Source organism: Lagenorhynchus albirostris, chromosome 2, assembly GCF_949774975.1.
Source record: "Lagenorhynchus albirostris chromosome 2, mLagAlb1.1, whole genome shotgun sequence".
Lineage (NCBI taxonomy): Eukaryota > Metazoa > Chordata > Mammalia > Artiodactyla > Delphinidae > Lagenorhynchus > Lagenorhynchus albirostris.
This window is the reverse complement of record NC_083096.1, coordinates 11,360,043-11,379,566: the sequence shown is the minus strand read 5'-3', so window position 1 is coordinate 11,379,566 and position 19,524 is coordinate 11,360,043. Positions and strand designations below refer to the sequence as shown.

Here is a 19,524-nt window from a genome sequence, read left to right as displayed (position 1 = left end):
ATCCCAGTAGTGGATGATGTTCAGATTCCTATTTATTTTGGCAAGTAAACATATACCCATTTCTTCCATAAAATAAGTAAAATTGTTTAGAAGTGATTCAAGTAGAAATGAGACTGATCCTCAACACTGATTTAAATATTTTAAAAAATTGAATGTGTATCTCTTCTAAGAATTTTATTGTCAATAACAGTGTAAGATTTGGAGAGACATTAGTGTCCTTAAATCTGTATTGATTCTCACTTTGTGGTCCATATATGGTTAATAATTGATAGTTAATATGGTGTCAACAAATATTCAGTTTATTTCCTTGTTCTCCATAACATTTTTTTTCCCTCTGAGATGTAACTTCATGTACCAATTAATCATCACAGGAAGGTTTTTATTTAATGTAACCTTCCATCTCATGCAAAATATTGGGATGAAAATCGCAGAGTTCAAGGTTATAAAAAAGAAATGTGACAAATGTGTGTTTTAGTAAATAAATTAGCATTTAATTTGTAGTACCAGATCAAGTAATTCCGTTACAGAAATGAGGTAGTGTAACCTCCAAGTCTTTCTGAGAAAGTAATTAAAATAATTATTTGCCAAGCATTGGTACCTAGCACTCAGAAATCATCTAAGAAGCTGAGAAGAGCTTCCCTGGTGGCACAGTGGTTGAGAGTCCGCCTGACGATGCAGGGGACACGGGTTCGTGCCCCGGTCTGGGAAGATCCCACATACCGTGGAGCGGCTGGGCCCGTGAGCCATGGCCACTGAGCCTGCGCGTCCGGAGCCTGTGCTCCGCAACGGGAGAGGCCACAACAGTGAGAGGCCCGCGTACCGCAAAAAAAAAAAAAAAAAAAAAAAAAAGAAGCTAAGAAAACAAAACTCTTCTAAAATCATCTTCAGCTCAAGGTAATTGCAAATATTTTATGGCTATCAAGGTGATTGCATTATAACTGCGGACAATTCTAGAAGCTGTAAATATTGGATTAAAAATGGTGGCACAGTGTTTTCCAAGTGTATACTTCGAGAAGGTAACAGGTATTCTAGGAAGCAAAAAGTTTGTTCTGGAAAAATCGTTGTTTAAACAAATCTACTTTTTTTTCTAATTGTAGAAAGACATTGTAGAGCACTTTTCTAATTGTAGAAAGACATTGTAGAGCACTTGTATGCATATATACATTGTAGATTTCCAACAAAATTTATAGTAATTACAGTCTCCGAATTTGCTTGACCATGGCTCTTTAAAAAAAAGTATGTGTTATGTATTTATTTTAGAAAACAAACATTAATATCTCACAAAATGCAAGTTTTTAGTGGAACATAATGAAGGATTATCGTCAGCTGCTTAGTGAGGAGAAAATGAAGGCTTCCAAGAGCAGAGGCTTCCAAGTGCCTTCTGTGGCATGAACCTGTGGGCAATGTCAAATAAGGAACTGATTCTGATTGTTTAAACGAAGTGGTACTCACTCTAAATAGCCCTGGGAAATGGGCATCCTAATCTTGCACACTATGGACTTTATTTCCAAGATTCTATGAATAGGACTTTTCTTTCAAGAAAGTTAACTGAACTGTCATGGTAGTTCTCTGGAGCCATCCAAATTGTTACTGTTCTCAAATCTGACTATTTAAGCCAGCAACCCCACTGAGTTACAGGGGGAAAAGTACTTGGGAGTGACATGCAATCTTTCTTGGAAGACTGTTTTAATGCCATGAAGATGGAGTAGGAGGTATTGAAATGACATCTGCACAGTAAACCACATGAAAACAAAAAGGAACAAATCTCTCTTATTTGGAATATCTGTATACTCAAGACTATTTCCCTTGTCTTTTGGCTTTCTTTTCCTCAGGTCAGAGAATAAACAAATTTAAAAGAAGGATAAGACAACATTGTAAGATTTTTACTTAAAACGTATAATGAACTGATGACCTGACATTTTGCACTATTCTCACACACATACAAATAAACACATACACGTAAGTCCACAGAATTTCCAAAAGGAGCAGAGCCTTTTGATTCTGTTAATATTATTGAAAGCAACTGTCTAAAAAGAATTTGGATCACTTTCCTGTATAAACTGTGGGTTGTAGACAGCATTCTCTAGGCAAAATTTCAAGGTGACAAGCCCTCTGATTGCTCCACATAATCTTTTATCCAAGAGGAAAAAAAAAAAAAAAAAAAGAAGGGCAAGCACAACACAATAATCCCACAGGTTTTTATTTTGTTTTAATATTATTTTTTTTACTCTGCCTAAGGCTGAAGACTTCTATGACTAGTATATAATTGATTTAAAAAATCACAAATAGCTTTTTATACATAAGTATGAATTTGCTTTCGAAGAATTATTTTCAACTAACATCTAGCAAGATCTAATAAACTGAAAAATCATGAAATGAGCTCTGGGCTGAAGGTCAAATAGAAACATTACAGTTACAAGATAAGGACATTTTAGAGCCATGAGAACTGAAACACAGGTCACTCCAAGAGTTAGGTGAAAGGAAATAGCATGATAGAAAGAACAAATCTGCCTATTGTGAAATTTGTTTGGAAGTGGCCCAGTACCCAGGAGATTGGAGCATACCAACTATTTTTTTTTTCTTTTTTTTCTCTCCTTGAATTCATCTCTCTGGCTCCCTTGAATAAGAATCCAGTCACATATGAGTTATCCTGTACAAAGAACAATGTGTTTCTTACAGCATTTATGCCATTATCCTTATGACAAATTTTATTTTGACTATGAAACACATGAAAACACATTTTGCAGAAAATTCACTACATTAGAATTGACCTGTAGATTAAAAATATGATGTTTTTTACTTTGTAAATATTAAATAATAATTATTTAAGCACCTTCCATGTGCTGGGTACTTTATAGTTCCTCTATTTTTTACATTTCTCAATAAAACATTGAAGATATCTAAATATTATATTAAACTTTTTAAATTTACTGATTCATTATTACCTAGCATATGCCTGTGAGTCATTGGAGTGGTTGAAACACAAAAAATAATAAAAAATTACTTTGTAATATAGAAATATAAGGAAAATTAATATGCTGACTTTTCCATACAGTTTCATATAAAATTGCTCTCAGCATATTCACTTGTATTAATATATAAGTGCTATTTTTAATTAAATCACAAATTCTGCAATATTAAAGGATTTTGGAGGCCATACAGTAAGGTACTTTCATTAGTTGGGATGCAAGTTTGGCTAGTAACATAAGCCAAATAATATTGGCTCAGAAAAACTGCAATTTCATCCTCTCTCAAATAAGAGTGCAAACATAAACAATCAAGGACTGATATGCTAATTTCAAAGAGATCAGGCTTTACATATCTTAATATGTTTTTTCACGTCATAATTTTTAGTTCTAGCCATCACATTTGCATTTTAGCCAGGGAGAAGATGAGAGTGTAGATGGCATGCATTCTTCTTTTTTTAAGGATCCAATTCAGAAGTTTCATGCATTCCTTCCACTTACATCCATTCGGTATCCATCCTGGGTTCAAGGGAGACTGAGAGGGGTGGTACAGCATGTGCTTTGCTAAAACCAGGGGTTGCATTATGAAAGAAAGAGAATTAAAGGAAGAAGGGATGTAACCTCTATGATAGCCCCACAATTTGTCTTCTAGGTCTATTAGGTCCTTATGAAACCATATACAAGCTCCTGTGTCCCTACCCTTTGAAGTGAAAGGCTTTTGCTTTAGTCTCCCAGGCCTCCCCTGAGTCTCTAAAGGCTGGCTCAAAAGTTAATGATTGGGAAACGTGAAGATGTAGAAACAAGGAATAGCTGTTGAGCCAGGAAACTTGTAACAATCTAGACTATAAATCCACCACAGAGCAGAATCACTGAACTCCCAGTTCCCTGAAAGATACAGATAAAGGCCTGACACACATTCCTAAGTTGTTTTTATAGGAAGCAGAACCCCACGAGATGAAAACTGCTGACTGCGAAACATAGACCCTAGGCTGGTTGAAACCAGAAGGTTGATGATGCTAGAAACTTCACTTTGATGCCAACCAAGCATAGAATTGTGCACGAGCTGATCACGCACCCTGCAGCCCCCTCCCTCCGTCACACTGCCTTTAAAACCTCTTCTCTGAAAGCCATTGGGAAGTTCAGGTCTTTTGAGCACGAGCGCCTGTTCTCCTTGATTGGCCCTGCAATAAACGCTGCCCTTTCCTTCACCACTACCCTGTGTCAGTAGATTGGCTCTACTGCATATTGGAGAGCAGATCCAAGTTTGATTATAAGGAGTTGAAATTGACCTAGAGTGGCTTTCTCAAAGAGTGGTCCACTAGCCCTTTGGTGTGGGTGAGTGGGAAGTGGGAAAGAAAAGTAAGATCCTGTAAGGTGTGTACAAAGTGAAAAGAAGTATTTGCACAGAAATGCCAAGATGTTATTTTTTTTTTGCATTCTGTTGACTTTTGCATTGATGGTGTCAAAAACAATGGTGGGTAAGCTACTGCAAGAAACTTAGCACAAATCACGAATGTACTAGTAGATATATATTCTTTTTGGCTACATGCTTGTAGGACAAAAAGAAAGTATATTTGGTTTTAAAATGTTCCTGGTGAGGCAGTAAAAACAAGTTTATTATATCTCAATTTTCAGTACAAGTCATGTCAAAACCAAATGGGCACATGAATAGTGCGCTTGTGCTGCACACTGAACTACAGTGGTTGCCTTGAGCAACAGCACTCGTGCAGTTGTCTCAGTTGCAACCTGAGGTAACCAATGTTTTTCTGGCAACTATTTTTACTTGAGAGTATGATGACAGACCAACTCTGGTTATTCAGACTTGGATATTTGGCAGATCTGTTATCAAAACTGAAAACAAATAAATCTCTCACTTCATGACAAACTGATATATTTAAGGGCAATGTTAAAATTCTAGCTTTCAAGTGAAAATTAGAAATTTGGAAAACTTGTATCTGCCACTAAGAGACTAACAGCTTCCCGATATATAAAGACTTTTCTTATGAATCCAATGGTGATATTAAGGAATGAGGGTTTTTTTTGTTATTATATAATGATATGCATCAACATTTAGGAGATCTTCATAGTTGAGTGAACCAGTATTTTTCAAATGACTAATACATGATTTTCTATGCATGGGTAGAAGATCCATCTGAGGTACAAATCAGACTAAATAATTTAATGTAATAGATTTTAATATGTTCATTGCAGGGTTTTAGATTCTGTATTACAACTGACTTATAAGAATCTCCCACTTGTTGAATTTTGGTGTAGTATCTAAGAATAATATCCACAATTATTCAAAAAGGGCACTGCAATTCTCATTTCTCCAGTAAAACTGTGTGAAGCTACAAAACTACAGTTTGCAACAGATTACATGCAGAAACAGCAATGCAAATTCAATTATCTTAAGCCAAATATTAAGGAAATGTGCAAAAATCATTAAAGTTTAAATGTCCTATATGTTAATATGTAATGAGCTTGCTTATTGTTCTTTAAATTGTATTAATAAGTACATATTTTAAAAGCTCTTAGTTTTAATTTTTACTATGGTAAATATAGACTTCCATGTACATACATACATATATAGATTTACAGCTTCCATACACAAAAGCTCTTTGGGTTTCTCAATAATTTTTATGTGTTTGAAAAGGTCCTGAGACCAAACAGTTGATAACTTCTGGTCAAGGTCATCATAGAGAATTTCAGCTAGAAGATTTGCCGCTAAAATAACAGGAAAAAACTACACTGAACTCACTTTGTAGAGTGACTCTTAAAGAATGAAATTTAAGGTCATTAAAATGGGAGAGTTGAAATACACCTCCACCCCAAACTTTCCGTTTTTTTGTTAAGGGAATAGTATCTATAACCCTATCATTATTCTTGCTCAAGCTAGCAGTAGCCTAAAAAATGCTTCTTATGTATAAATGCCTCTTTAAAGCATGTTTAATCCATTCTTTCTAGGAATAAGTACTGTAATATCGCATATAATATAACCAAAGTTTATTTCTGTTCATTATTAAAGAAACAAAAAAATTAATATTTTTTGTTTGCCGAGATTATATATTTTATAAATACAAGATAAGAATTATAAACCCTGGTCACTTTTTTGAATACTCAAAACTACTTAAAAATATCCTGATAATGACTTAAAATTCTTCTCATTTCTGTATTTCTATTGTTTATAAATTAGTAAGTTATAATTTATCTTCACAGATTTCGATTTTGTTCATGTACCAAATAAAATGTGATTTTTTCCAATGTTTAACAGTTATATTTACCTTATATTGTTGCTTTTAATGTTATGTATTTTTTTTTTTTTTTTTTTTGCGGTACGCGGGCCTCTCACTGTTGTGGCCTCTCCCGTTGCGGAGCACAGGCTCCGGACGCGCAGGCTCAGCGGCCATGGCTCTGCGGCATGTGGGATCTTCCCGGACCGGGGCACGAACCCGTGTCCCCTGCATCGGCAGGCGGACTCTCAACCACTGCGCCACCAGGGAAGCCCTAATGTTATGTATTTATAGTTCTTTATTAGTTTATATAATGTACATTAAGACTTGGCAACAACTTATGCTTTTTCATTGTTCGCATTCCCAGGCCAATAGTCTCCCAAATTGCCTCTCTCAACATTGTGTAATAATGGTGAATTTGATGATTATATTTACACTAATAATACACAGACTTCGATAAAATTAACTATCAAAACAAAGAAAAAAGCAAACATATTTACTGTACTAGACTTTAAGAGTCCTCCTCTGTCTCAAGTAAGTTTTATGCCATGTTGAGGATATTTATTACCACAGGAAAATCACATGTTCATACTTCATTATTACTGCTTCCAGGACATATTCAAATGGAAACAGATTTTTATTAGCTTTTTCATATCATCTAGATTGATATCTATTTACATGTTAGATTTTACAAGTGAAGGAAACCAACTCCAATTAACTAATTTATTGGAAAGATAATCAGATGCAGTATCTCATGTGTTTGAATGTATTAAAAAGGAAAGTTTAACTAAGGTGAAGAGGCACTATTTTGCAGAAGATTAGTGAGAAATTGTAAATTGGGATTCCAGGAGCACTAAATCATCTGAAATAGAAAAGTTTATAGAAAGATTTCAGTAAAGAGGGGACATATTGAAGAGAATGAGGGTCAATAAAGAGGGAAAATGTTTGGATATTCAGCAAAGGAGGACAGGAAGAAAGAAAATAGGCTGAAAAGGGATGAAAAAGAACTAAGGGAAAAATATGATTTAAAAGGATTTTTATACATCATTCCTGTATGTCAGATATTGGGAAACATCATCCGCAAAGATTTCTCCCCATGAAAATGTTAAAATATCTATTTTTCTTGTATGCATAATAGAGTGCTAACTGCTTGATGATGCATATGGGACAAAAAGGGTCATGTCTGAGTTAGAGAAGGAAAAGTTGAATAACAAAACCTCAGAAAGAGAAGTACACTGGATCTAGAAGTCAAATGAAAGCAGAGGTTTGAATGATACCTGAATTCTCTGTCTCATATTGGGTCTACCTGCCAGCTTCATTGACATCCACCATGGACAGGATGCCTGCACAAAAGAAATGGCTGGCTAGTCTTCTCACCCTCACATCTCAAGGTCTTACTAATAGAGACCAACCCTGTCTGCTACGATATGAATACTGTGTCCCCCCAAAATTTATGTATTGGAATCCTAACCCCCAAAGATGATGCTATTAGGAGGTGGGGTCTTTGGGAGGTGCTTAGGTCATGAGGATGGAGCCCTCTTGAATGAGATTAGTGTTCTTCACCAGAACCCCACCACGATGGCACCTAGATCTTGGACTTGAATCTTCAGAATTGTGAACTGTTGTTTGTGAGCCACCCAGTCTGTGGCATTTTTTGTGAGGAGCAGCCTGAAGAGACAAAGACACTGTCTCAGGTCCATTTGAAGGAATGGGGGAGGGCATTCACCTGCTTAATGGAGAAACAAAATAGAACATGGGGCTTCCCTGGTGGCGCAGTGGTTAAGAGTCCGCCTGCCGATGAAGGGGACACGGGTTCGTGCCCCGGTCCGGGAAGATCCCACATGCCGCGGAGCGGCTGAGCCCGTGAGCCATGGCCGCTGAGCCGGCGCGTCCGGAGCCTGTGCTCCGCAACGGGAGAGGCCACAACAGTGAGAGGCCTGCGTACCGCAAAAAAAAAAAAAAAAAAAAGAACATGATATGCATATTGTAACAGATGATCCAATTTATGTAGAGTGGAAAACATTTTACATAAAGTAATAATTCATTGCTGTGTGTGTTCAGAGGTTGAACTAAAGTATTAAGAAAAATATCACAGAGCACTCATCAAATACGTATTGAGCACTTGCTGTCTGTGAATGTGAGAGTTGACTCTAGGAGCTCTAGCAGATAACTAAGCATTCAGATGTCTTAAAATTCTGCCTGCGTCTCATGTTTTCAGAGTTCCAGTGGGCAGGGCAATCCTTCCCAAACACGTTAAATATTCCCATAGTTTATTTCAGCATTCCCAGACTTTATCCTCCCCTACCCACAGATACTGTTCAGTCTTTCAACTTCCTTCTCCTCAAGTGTTCATTTTCTTTGTTCTTCCTCTTAGTTCATGATCATAGTATCATTTTGAATTGGACTAGAATTGGAGGAGATCATGAGGAGAGAGATGGGAAATTTGTCTGACTCCATGAAATAATGCAAATCTGCATTTGGAGATCAGCTTGAAATGGCACTTCAACTAAAATCATTTTGATATATAGGGTTTTAGACTATTCCTATGGTTGTTATGTTAAAGTACATATACATGTGCATATATATGTATTGATATATATATTATATATTAAAGTTTATATATAATGTATAGATCTATATATAATATATAATATAATGTATGCACATGTGTATGTATTTATATATATATAATTATATATGTTATTATTAGTAAGATAGTATTACTCCACAAATACTCGGGATTCAGGATTCAGTCTGGTTGTATAAGGTTTCCATATGATGGAGACTAAAGTAATAATATTCTTTCTTTAACATAAAGTGTATTTATAATATAAAACATTTCAACGATACACAAGTTAAATACCTTTAAAACACTTGATAACATTTTTAAAGACAGAGAATATATATTATATTAGAGCACAGGTTGACAAAATTTTTCTGTTGGAGCCAGGTAACCAATATTGTAGCGTTTCAGGACCGTGCTGTCTGTGGCAACTAACTGCCATTAGGGTGTGAAAGTGGCCACAGACAATATGTAAATATATAAGCATGGCTATTTCATTTATGCACATTTTAATATGAATTCCATACATCTTCATCAATCAAAAATATTATTCTCCTTTTGATTTTTTTCAACAATTTAAAATATAAAAAAACATCCTTGCCTCACAGGCTGATACAAAAACTGGTGAGGGCTGGATTTGGCCTATATGCCAATTTCTAACTCCTGTCATAGAGCATATATAAGAAGTACATGACATAGCTCTCAGATAAAGAATGAAATAGACCTAAACTCATTCTTCTTTGTGACGTTAGAGAAGTGATTTCATCCTATCTCACTTTCCATTGTTAAGGAAGAAGAGATAACTTTGTAAAAATGTTTTAATAAATTTTTAGTGGTTTACTGCAGCCACATGCACTGCCTCAGGAGAACCAACTGTGCAGACCTGCCCAACTCCACGTGCCGTGACAGCACATTGCTAGCTTGCAATTGACCATGGTGGAAATATTTATACTACAAGAACTAGTAAATTCTATAAATCAGGTGTTTTTCTCCCCTAAAGAGTTTGTTGTCAAGCCTTTACCAACAGACCTTTAAATGTAATATTTCTATGGACCCTTGGCTGCTCTGTGAATAAGACATGACAGCACAAAATAGTATAGTTGAGGTACTTTATAGGAACACGACCTAATTACTTCTCAATAATTGTTACAAATATTTTTCTCTAATGAAGTGAATATGTCATTTTTACTTATCTCAAAAATTTTAGAATAGCAACAAAAGTTGACTACCTCAAAGAAACAAGATTATCACAGGCTTTGGAATTTACTTCGGTAAGAAAAAGGATTTTGATGTCACGCGAATTCATGAGAGGGATAGTGGTAGCAGTGCAGACTTGCTATTTGGATAGAGGGCCACACGCTTTACCAGAAAGAAAGAATTACACTGTACATTATAAAGAAAAACTTCAACTGACCCGGATTACACAGGAAGTGTTAAGAAACAATGTTAATGGAGGTGTACTTTGCAGGTTTCATTTTAGTTTGTTTTTGTTTATTTTTCCAGATTTTAAAATATCAGATATTGAAAACCAGTTCTTAGGGTTAGATGAATTCAAGAGAATAGCTGAAAAAATTCAATAAAGACAGGGTAAAAAACCAGAATTTCTGCTAGAAGTGAGTCACTGATATTGCTTATCCACTTTCTCTTTCAAAAATTTCTGAAAACACACCCTACAAATTTCCAGCCTCTTTTCCACTGTATTCTACTAACAAACTCTAGTACATATCTTTTTGTTGTCCTAATGTAATTTTATATTATTCTATTAAAATGGGAAAAATAAAAAGCAAAACAGAAACAAAAATCTCACATTCCTGTAAACGTGCTGGGGAAAAAAATCCAAATTCAATAAAAATCTTTCATCTAGCAAGAAGTCTGTATTTTTTTTTTACTGTGTGTGATGAGTAATAACCAACATAGGAATTAAGCTAAATTTAAAAAAGAAAGTCAAGAAAAGCCTTTGGCGATCTTTGATTTATTTAGTTCAAAAGTTTTGGAAAACAAATATTTATTTCTATCATTTACTGAATTTTGTTCCAAATAATGCATCTTTATTTTATGCTGCCTATTTATTTATTCTGTAATATCCAACTTGAATTATTTCATATTTTTCTTAAAAATCTTGCACTCTAATGACATATTTGAATATTTAATTTTTATTTTAATAGAAATTAATGTCTCTTTTGATATATTTTACCCCACTATTTGTTTCAGTTTCAGTTTCCATTTCTCCACTCATTCCTTAAACGTATCCTCAGATTCTGTCTACATATTTCCCACGGTATTACATTCAGATCTTATGGTTTCACGTGCACTGATGTTTGCCATCTTACTCTCTCAAATCTCCCCTGAGCTTCAGACATACATATCCAGCTCCAGTTGAATGTGATTGAAAGAACACTTAAAGTCAACAAGTTTATAAGCAAACTCATCAATTTGCTTCCATCCCATTCTATTGTATTTCCTATTATGTTTGAGGGTAGAACCATCTATTTCAGTGGTTTACAAACTCTATTTAACCCACACAGAGCATAAAGTAACAGTGTCTTTCTCCAGCCATAATTCTCTGTGAAGGAATATTTCCTTGAAGTATGCAGGCAGATATATAAAAAATATCCTATGCATGGAAGGAATAAGAAAACTTACAGGATGCATAAAATAACAAATCTTAATACCAGTGCTTGCAGAGAAATTTATAGCAGTGAAAGCCTATATTAAAAAAAAATGAAAGCTCTCAAGTCCATAACCCACCTTTTCTCTCTATGAAACTAGAAAAAGAAAATTACAGTACACACAAAGCAAATAGAAGAAAAGAAATAATAATAATCACAGTGGAAAAATCAAATAAAAAAGAGAAAAATAATAGAGAATATAAAGGAAACTAAAAGTTAATGTTTTGAAAAGAAACAAAATTGACAAACTTTTGGGCTAGACTGACCAGACAGACAGATAGGTGGGGAGAAGAGATGGATAAGAAAGTGAAAAGACTGGAAGGAGATATTTATATATCATACTACTGATAAGGGACTGGCATCAAAATACATAACTTACAACTTAATGCAAATAAAAAACAAACAAAAAATGAGTGAAGAAAATTCAAATAGATATCTCTCCAAAGAATATACACAATGGGCAATAAACACATGAAAAGATGTTTAACATCTTTAGTCGCTGGAGAGATATAAATTAAAATCACAGGAAGATGCCACTTCACATCCACTTGGATGACTATAATCAAAAGGTCAGATAATAAAAACTGTTGGTGGGCTTCCCTGGCGGCACAGTGGTTGAGAGTTCGCCTGCCAATGCAGGGGACACGGGTTCGTGCCCCAGTCCGGGAACATCCCACATGCCGCGGAGCGGCTGGGCCCGTGAGCCATGGCCACTGAGCCTGCGTGTCCGGAGCCTGTGCTCCGCAGCGGGAGAGGCCACAGCAGTGAGAGGCCTGCGTACCGCAAAAAAAAAGAAAAAAGTGTTGGTGAGAATATGAAGTCATGGAAGCTGTCACTCATGGTTGGTGGAAATATAAAATAGTACGGCCATTTTGGAAAACAGTTTGGCAGGTCCTCAAAATGTTAAATATAGGATTATCTTCTGAATAGTCAATTCTGCTCATAGATACATATCCAAGAAAATTGAAAACGTATGTCCACATTAAAAAAAAAGCACATGAATGTTGACAGCAGCATTATTTATACTAGCCAAAAAGTGGAAACAACCTGTGTCCATCAAACGATTAACTGATAAGTAAAATGTGATATACACATACTACTGATACATGCTACAACATAGGTGAACCAGAAAGCACTATGCTAAGTGAAAGAAGCCAGTAACAAAAGACCACATATGGTATGAAATGTCCAAAATAGGCAAATCTATGAGGACAGTTAGTAGATTAGACAAATCTATAGAGACAAATAGCAGGGATGGGTGTGGAGTATGGGGACAGACTGAGGTTTTTTGGGGACAGTGACAATGTTCTCAGCTTAGATTGTGGTGATGGTTGCATAAATTTGAATATGCTAAAATCCAATGACTTGTAAAAAAATTCCAATAATTTATTTTGAAATCAAATTTTAAAAATGTGTAGACTCAGTTGTTTGGGTTTTTTTTGTAAAAGAAATCTGTAATTACAGATTTCTTAATGATTTAAGCATCAGGTCAAACTTCAAGTATTTTATAATAGAGATACGGGTACAAATGCATACTTTCTTATGATTTTGTCCTAAATTTGTCCTTAGCTTTTCATTTTATGTATTTTCAACCTGACTTCTACTAAATACATGCAAATTTTTATTGTACTGACTGGTCAACACATCTTAAACTAGCAAATCTAAAACTCGTGCTTCCCCAGATCAGTTCAGGCACAAATATTTTAATAGTCTGTCAACATTCATAAAAATTGTTTGAAACTTTCCCAGCAATTTTCATAGATTCATGTAGAATGAGTTTTATGGTTTTCTGAACACAGGTCAAAGAAAAAATTTAAATTCTTTTAAAGAATTTAAAAATTTAAATTCTTTTATTTGAAAATCTTAAGAAATTTCACTTTTTATTCCTGCTTAGTTCCTAGGCTTACAATGTAACTGTAAGTCTTTGTGTTTTTATGTTCACTGTGATACAATTATCAGTTGACTACCATGCGCAACAAGTTAGAAAAATTTATTGATTCTGATAGTAAAAGAAAAGTTAAAAAAAAGAAAATAGTGTATGTGCTCTCATTGTACTATTACTTTGGAAAATAACTACAATTAATTATTATGAGACTTAAGACTACATGTTGTTTTCTGATTATCTCTAATAATATAAATAACATTGCGTTATATATATTACTACATCTACATTCAGAAAATCAATAGAGCTGTCCTCAGTTGTCTACATTGCTACATGTCTTACCTTTGTCTTGGCAAGCTGATGAGGGGTTGTTTATGACATCTCTTGCTAAGGCTAAAGAGCTTGTGTACAATTTTCTGTGCCTTTAGGAAAAGTTGCTTCATGCTGTTCTCCAGTTGTTCATAGCGGCGCTGAAAATTAGAGTCCATTGTCCACAAATGCATTATGGTAGACGTGTTGAGGAAATAATTCATGGGTAGCCTTTTCATAAAGAACTTGAATTCATCTGAAAAAATGTCAAAATTCAACACTTTAATAATAAAATAATTATTTTCCCTTTTCCCCAAAACACATTTAGTATGTTAATGTTAAAAAAGAATACAATCTATTATTTTCTGTGTAACAAATTAATGGCAAGAAGGAAATTTTTTTATGCTTTAGGATTGTTTTCTTTTTTTGTTCCCCTCAAGAAAGAACATTCACAGAAAAAGATAATTAAAATAATTGTGCTACAGCAAATAATGGGGGCAGAAAGTTTAAGGTGAACTTAATTTTTCCACATTCTCCTTTCGATGGTATTTGAATTTGATGATACTGAAGTTTTTCCCATAGGTAGTGGTCATTAATCTAGCTTTCATTTTTGGCAACAGTATTAATAATTTGTTCCAAGTATTGTTCATTAAATAAATATTCTCAGAAAATTTCATTAAATCAATATATATATATATATATATATTATCATTACTAAATTATTATATTGTTTAAGGAAAAAGAGGAAACTTTTATAGTGTAAAATATAATATTCAACGATGTACTCTGGTTGTTCCCTTAGTAACTGACCACATTTCAATTTGTTAAAACAACAGTTTAAAACCTAACTGTATACTTAAGAGAAAAAAATAAAAAAGAATTTAAAGCTCCAGTATTGGCTTTTTGTGTGTGTCAATAATTATTATGTCTAAATTATTTTCTTTTCAAATGTCTAAGTAACTAACAGTAGGAACAAAAGTTGACACTACAATAAAATAATCATCTAAAAGGTCTATTAATTATCTCAACACAGAAGAGCCAAAAGATAGAAACAACCCAACTATTCATCAATAGATGAATGGCTCTACCAAGTGTGGTATAGACCTAAAATAGAATATTACTGAGCCATAAAAATGAAGTTCTGATGCATGCTACAACATGGATGAACCTTCAAAATATCATGCTAAAAGTGAAATAAGCCTGAGAACAAAGGACAAGTATTGTATGATTCCACTTATATAAAATATTTAGAATGTTCAAGTTCATTGAGACAGAAAATAGATTAGAATTTACCAGGGGATGGGGGAAGAGCAGATGGGAAGTTTTTGCATAATAGCTATAGAATTTCTGCTTGGGGTGATAAGAACTTTTTGGAAAAGAGATAGTGGTGATGGTTGCACAGCATTGTGAGTGTAATTAATGTCACTAAATTGTACATTTAAAATGGCAAATTTTATGCTATATACATTTTACCACAAAAATATTTAAAAAAACAGAAACAAAGAGAGTAGAGCCTTCTCCCCATCTCTCCTTTTCTTCTTAAATATTATGATCATGGACTCAAAACATAAACTTTTTATTTATTTTAGTATTTCTTTAAAGGATTTATTGTGTTTAGCATACCACATTGCCCCCAGTTCCATGTTGGAGTGGCTGGGTTTCCTCAGTATATATACTCCAGCACAGGACAAGATTTGGAAAATGTTTTCAGTGGCTGAGGATGTCTTATTTAGTAAGTGATACAAACCACATTTTAATTACTATTCTACCCATAAAAGTGTTATATTGCATGCATTAAACCTCAGTCTTTCTGTGCCTTAATTTCCTCCTTTGTAAATGAGATAGAAAGTTTTGGATAATAATAATCTCATTTTATTTTAAAATTCTATGGTGTTACAGTTGTTTTAAATGACTGTTAGTTTTAAATATCCAATTCAAAAACAGTTGTTTTCAAATAGCCAGTTACAGGCATTAGTGTTTAACTGAACTTGGACAAGGTATGTTAATACCGATTCCTTATTAGTAGAGAGTGGCTCAATTGCAGTGTTTCAAAACCTCCAAATTATCATCCACATTTTAAAAAATATGCCATTAACATGGGAAAAGATAAACTATACTGATACATATACATATTTAAAGCAACTAATTTATAGTTTTATAAATCAGGACTATTTCAATAATCAAATCCAAACTATTTCATCAGTGATGGAAAATGCAACTTTTAAACAATTAACAGAAAATTATATTCATGAATTTTGGGGTTGATATTTTTTCTAGAGGAAATAAATACAAAGTTCTGGCATCTTTTGGACATTAAAGGTATAGACTTTACCAGAAGAACAAGGAAAAAAAAAACAAAAGGAAAAAATAGGACATTTTATTGCAAAATCTATGGGGAAAGATTTTTGAGAATATATCCATTTGATGTGCTTCAAATCATTTTTTTAAGTAAGCAGGGTATAAATAAGAGATACATTTTAAAATTCCAATTTCACAGTACCCTACATTTTGTTTGGTCCCATATGTCTCTTTTGAGAAACCCTCTCCTTTGAATAAAGGAGTTCATGCATGGAAACTGGAAAGCATTCCTTGGATTATTCACAGAGCAGATGCCACTACTGTGAAAACTAATCATTCATTTCATTGTCATCTTTTACTTGAACACTTTTGATAAGCCTTTATTGTTTCATGGGTATGCATATTTTAGTTATTTTCATTGTTTGTTATAGTAGTATTATGAAAGTTTCTAAATCAGTAAATTTCATTCACGTTAAAGAATATGTTAATTTATTTAATTTTACCAAAGTGTATGTAATAGTGTATGTCCGCTGAAAACTGGCACTATGTAATTTCTAAGAAACAGTTTTAACATGACATTTGAATAATTACTTCATTATGAAGTCATTAAGAGTCACCACTGACAGTCACCCAAAACATTTATTGGACACCTGTTGTGTACAAAACATACAGATGTTTCAGTCTATGAGTGAGAATATGAATAAACCTTTCATCTTATTTTTTTAATGAAAAATAATATTAAATATTTTTAAATGTTATAATAACATCTTATCTAAAATTCATTCTACTTAGAAGTCAATAGAACCTCCAGAAATATTCCTGTGGATATCTTTTCTTTTATTTTTGGCAATTAGTAAAGTTCTTATTTATAGAATATGAAAATGAAATTTGAATGATACGTTAGAATTATTATATAAATCTAGAGATTTACGTAACTACAAAGAGAAAAGATAATGATTAGGGGACACCAGATAACACTTTACCCTACAATAATTTCCAAACCCATGTAGGAGATAAAAGTGCTGTTGCTTTTCACATGGCAAGTAAACAATGACTAGCCATACTTTTTGGGGGGATAAGTTTATAAAAGAAAACAAATTAATGTCATATAAAAATAGCCCAGGAGAAATACATTCAATATCTGAATTACTAGAGAGAGATTAATCTGGAAATTCCTGTTTGCTAAGTATGTATGAACTGAGTACTTTTGCTCAGCATAGTTTTGAGGACTGTAGAGAAACAAAACAACAACAACAATAATACTAGTGGTAATAAACATCCTGTAAGCTGGAAGGAATTTACAGTCAGTCATCTTCGCAAAACTAATTCACATGAAGCAAAAAATAATATGAAGGTAGTTGTATGATATTAATGAATTCTGTGGAGGTGAAGAGAATTAGGGTAGGTGACATCTTTCCAATAAATTATAGAAGACTAGCCAGGCACCATGTTAATTCTCTAGATTACAACTATTCCTCCATTAAAAATGAGGTTTTTTCTAAAATAGCTGAGCAAGGTTTGTTGGTGTTTTTCCCCTCTCTAATGCAAACTCTAGTTAACATTTGATATCTAATTAGCTAATTTTGAAACTAATTCACTCTCTCTCTCTGTTAACACGAGTTCTTACTTTGGTAGGAACTCAATTTTAAGTGCTTTAAATATTAACTCAATCCCCCCAATAATCCTTCATGTAAATTTTACTGGAGCTGTTATGTATGTAGAATGCCAACGATTTCTAGTTTCATGACTTCAATGTCAGCAAAAATATTTTATTAATGCTACTGCATTTGTATATTGATTTTATGTATTTATATATTTATGCACTTTATTCTCATGCTTCACAGTTGAATTAAATAGGTAAGATGGAGAATGGAACATTTTCAGGGTGTAAAAGAACCAGCCATAATACATAGAGCCTGATTTGTGTTTCTGCCTTTATTGATGAGCATGAAAAGCATTGACCAATGTATTGATAATGCATTTTCACATATTCAGAACCTCTGATCAGAACTGCTTTGGAATATATTTTCAAAGGTGTTCTAAAGCATTCTAAATTTTCTAGAGCTTTGGGAGCACATAAATTACTTCCTCAAAAGTGTATAAAAGTAATCAGATACTTTTGTATTATTTAGAGACAATTTCTTGAGTTATAAATCCACCAAAATATCCAAAACAGAAGCTGTTTCCATTAGAAAGTAGGACTATGGGTAGGGAGGACTCAGGGAGGAAACTTGTGCTTTTATGGTATTTATTATTTCATATGAATGTGTTATTTTCCTAAAATTTAAATAAATACTGTGAATCAGTAAAAAACATAGCCAAAAAATACTATTAAATTGTCAGTACACTATGTTTATATCTTATGTTTCATACATTTACATAAAATGCTATTATTTAGTGACTTGCTAATATAAAAGTAAAAGTGTACTGGCTCACATTCCATGTTTTATTTCCTGTATCAATTAACATAGTGGTACACTCAAAGTATCTTTTCAGTAGAAATGACAATGCAATATGGATAATAATTTCAAGTATTATGAAAGCATAGCAATACTCTTACTACAATAACAAAATATTGTACAGTATATAGCAAAGTATGTAAAGAACATGGACACAGAGCAATCTTTAAATGAAAGGATGTAATAGGCAAAAAAAAAAATGTGTGTCAAATATATAAGAAGAATCCATGCAAACATTTGTTTTTAAGCAGGAAGGATAATCGTTTCTCATTTTGTGATACTACTGGTCTAGTGTCTTCAAACTCCTCTCTCCTGATTATGTTTGTAAACACAGGATTTTTTGAAATAATACACGTTAATAACATATTCTAGTAACATAAATTTTCTGTAACCTGTAAGTTAAAAAAGCAAACATTATCTCCTTATACTGAATGCAGTACCGAGGCCTTATCTATACATGAACACATGGCAAATATAGTCTGTTTCTATGGATGGATTTTTGTTTATCAGTTTGTTTAGCTTTCAGTAGGTTTATACCTATACGGAGTACTATCTCCAATGCTGACAAATAAATATCAAACTACCTACCACCGGACCTCAAAGTTATTGCTCAACAGAATCCCTTCAAATAAAGCTGTTTCTTTTTTCTTGGGAATCACAGTTTCCTAGAAGAGTATGGATTCTTCTATCTTCCTCTGATTTTCAAGGACAAAGATTTGCCTAGCAAATAAGTTGTGAACCTTGATGCTCCAGAAATGCAAACCTTAAGTAGGTAAGACACAAAACTGAGAAACAAATGCAAAAGTGCGTAGGAAGAAGGGCTGATGGGGAAAAAAAAGTCAAGACAGAGAAAATTTAGGTAATGGGTGTCCTGAATGGCAGAAGTTGCCAATGGCTGAAATGACAATCTAACCTTTGACGGAGTACAATGAACAGGCAAATTTTGACCCATTCCATAATCCTGACTAGAACTGGTTGATTTTTAACTTTTACAAAGTATTTTATTTCCTCCAAACATTTCTCAGGGACTATCTGAATCACCTGTACCAGTTTAGAATTTTGTCAACTTCTACCGTAAATCACTGAGACGACTTTGAGTGGTCACGTATCAATGCAAGTCTATTCAAACCGTTCTATAAGCCACGGGT

General features: G+C 33.7%; 1 protein-coding gene across 2 annotated transcripts in view; it reads right to left on the bottom strand.

Moving 5' to 3' along the window:
- BRINP3 (BMP/retinoic acid inducible neural specific 3) overlaps nucleotides 1-19,524 on the bottom strand; it is a 394,075-nt gene that overhangs the window by 76,315 nt on the left and 298,236 nt on the right. For both annotated transcript variants that reach the window (XM_060142033.1, XM_060142034.1), the window contains one exon: nucleotides 13,653-13,875. In XM_060142033.1, the coding sequence (XP_059998016.1) occupies nucleotides 13,653-13,875 (223 nt within the window). The remainder of the gene's footprint in view (nucleotides 1-13,652; nucleotides 13,876-19,524) is intronic.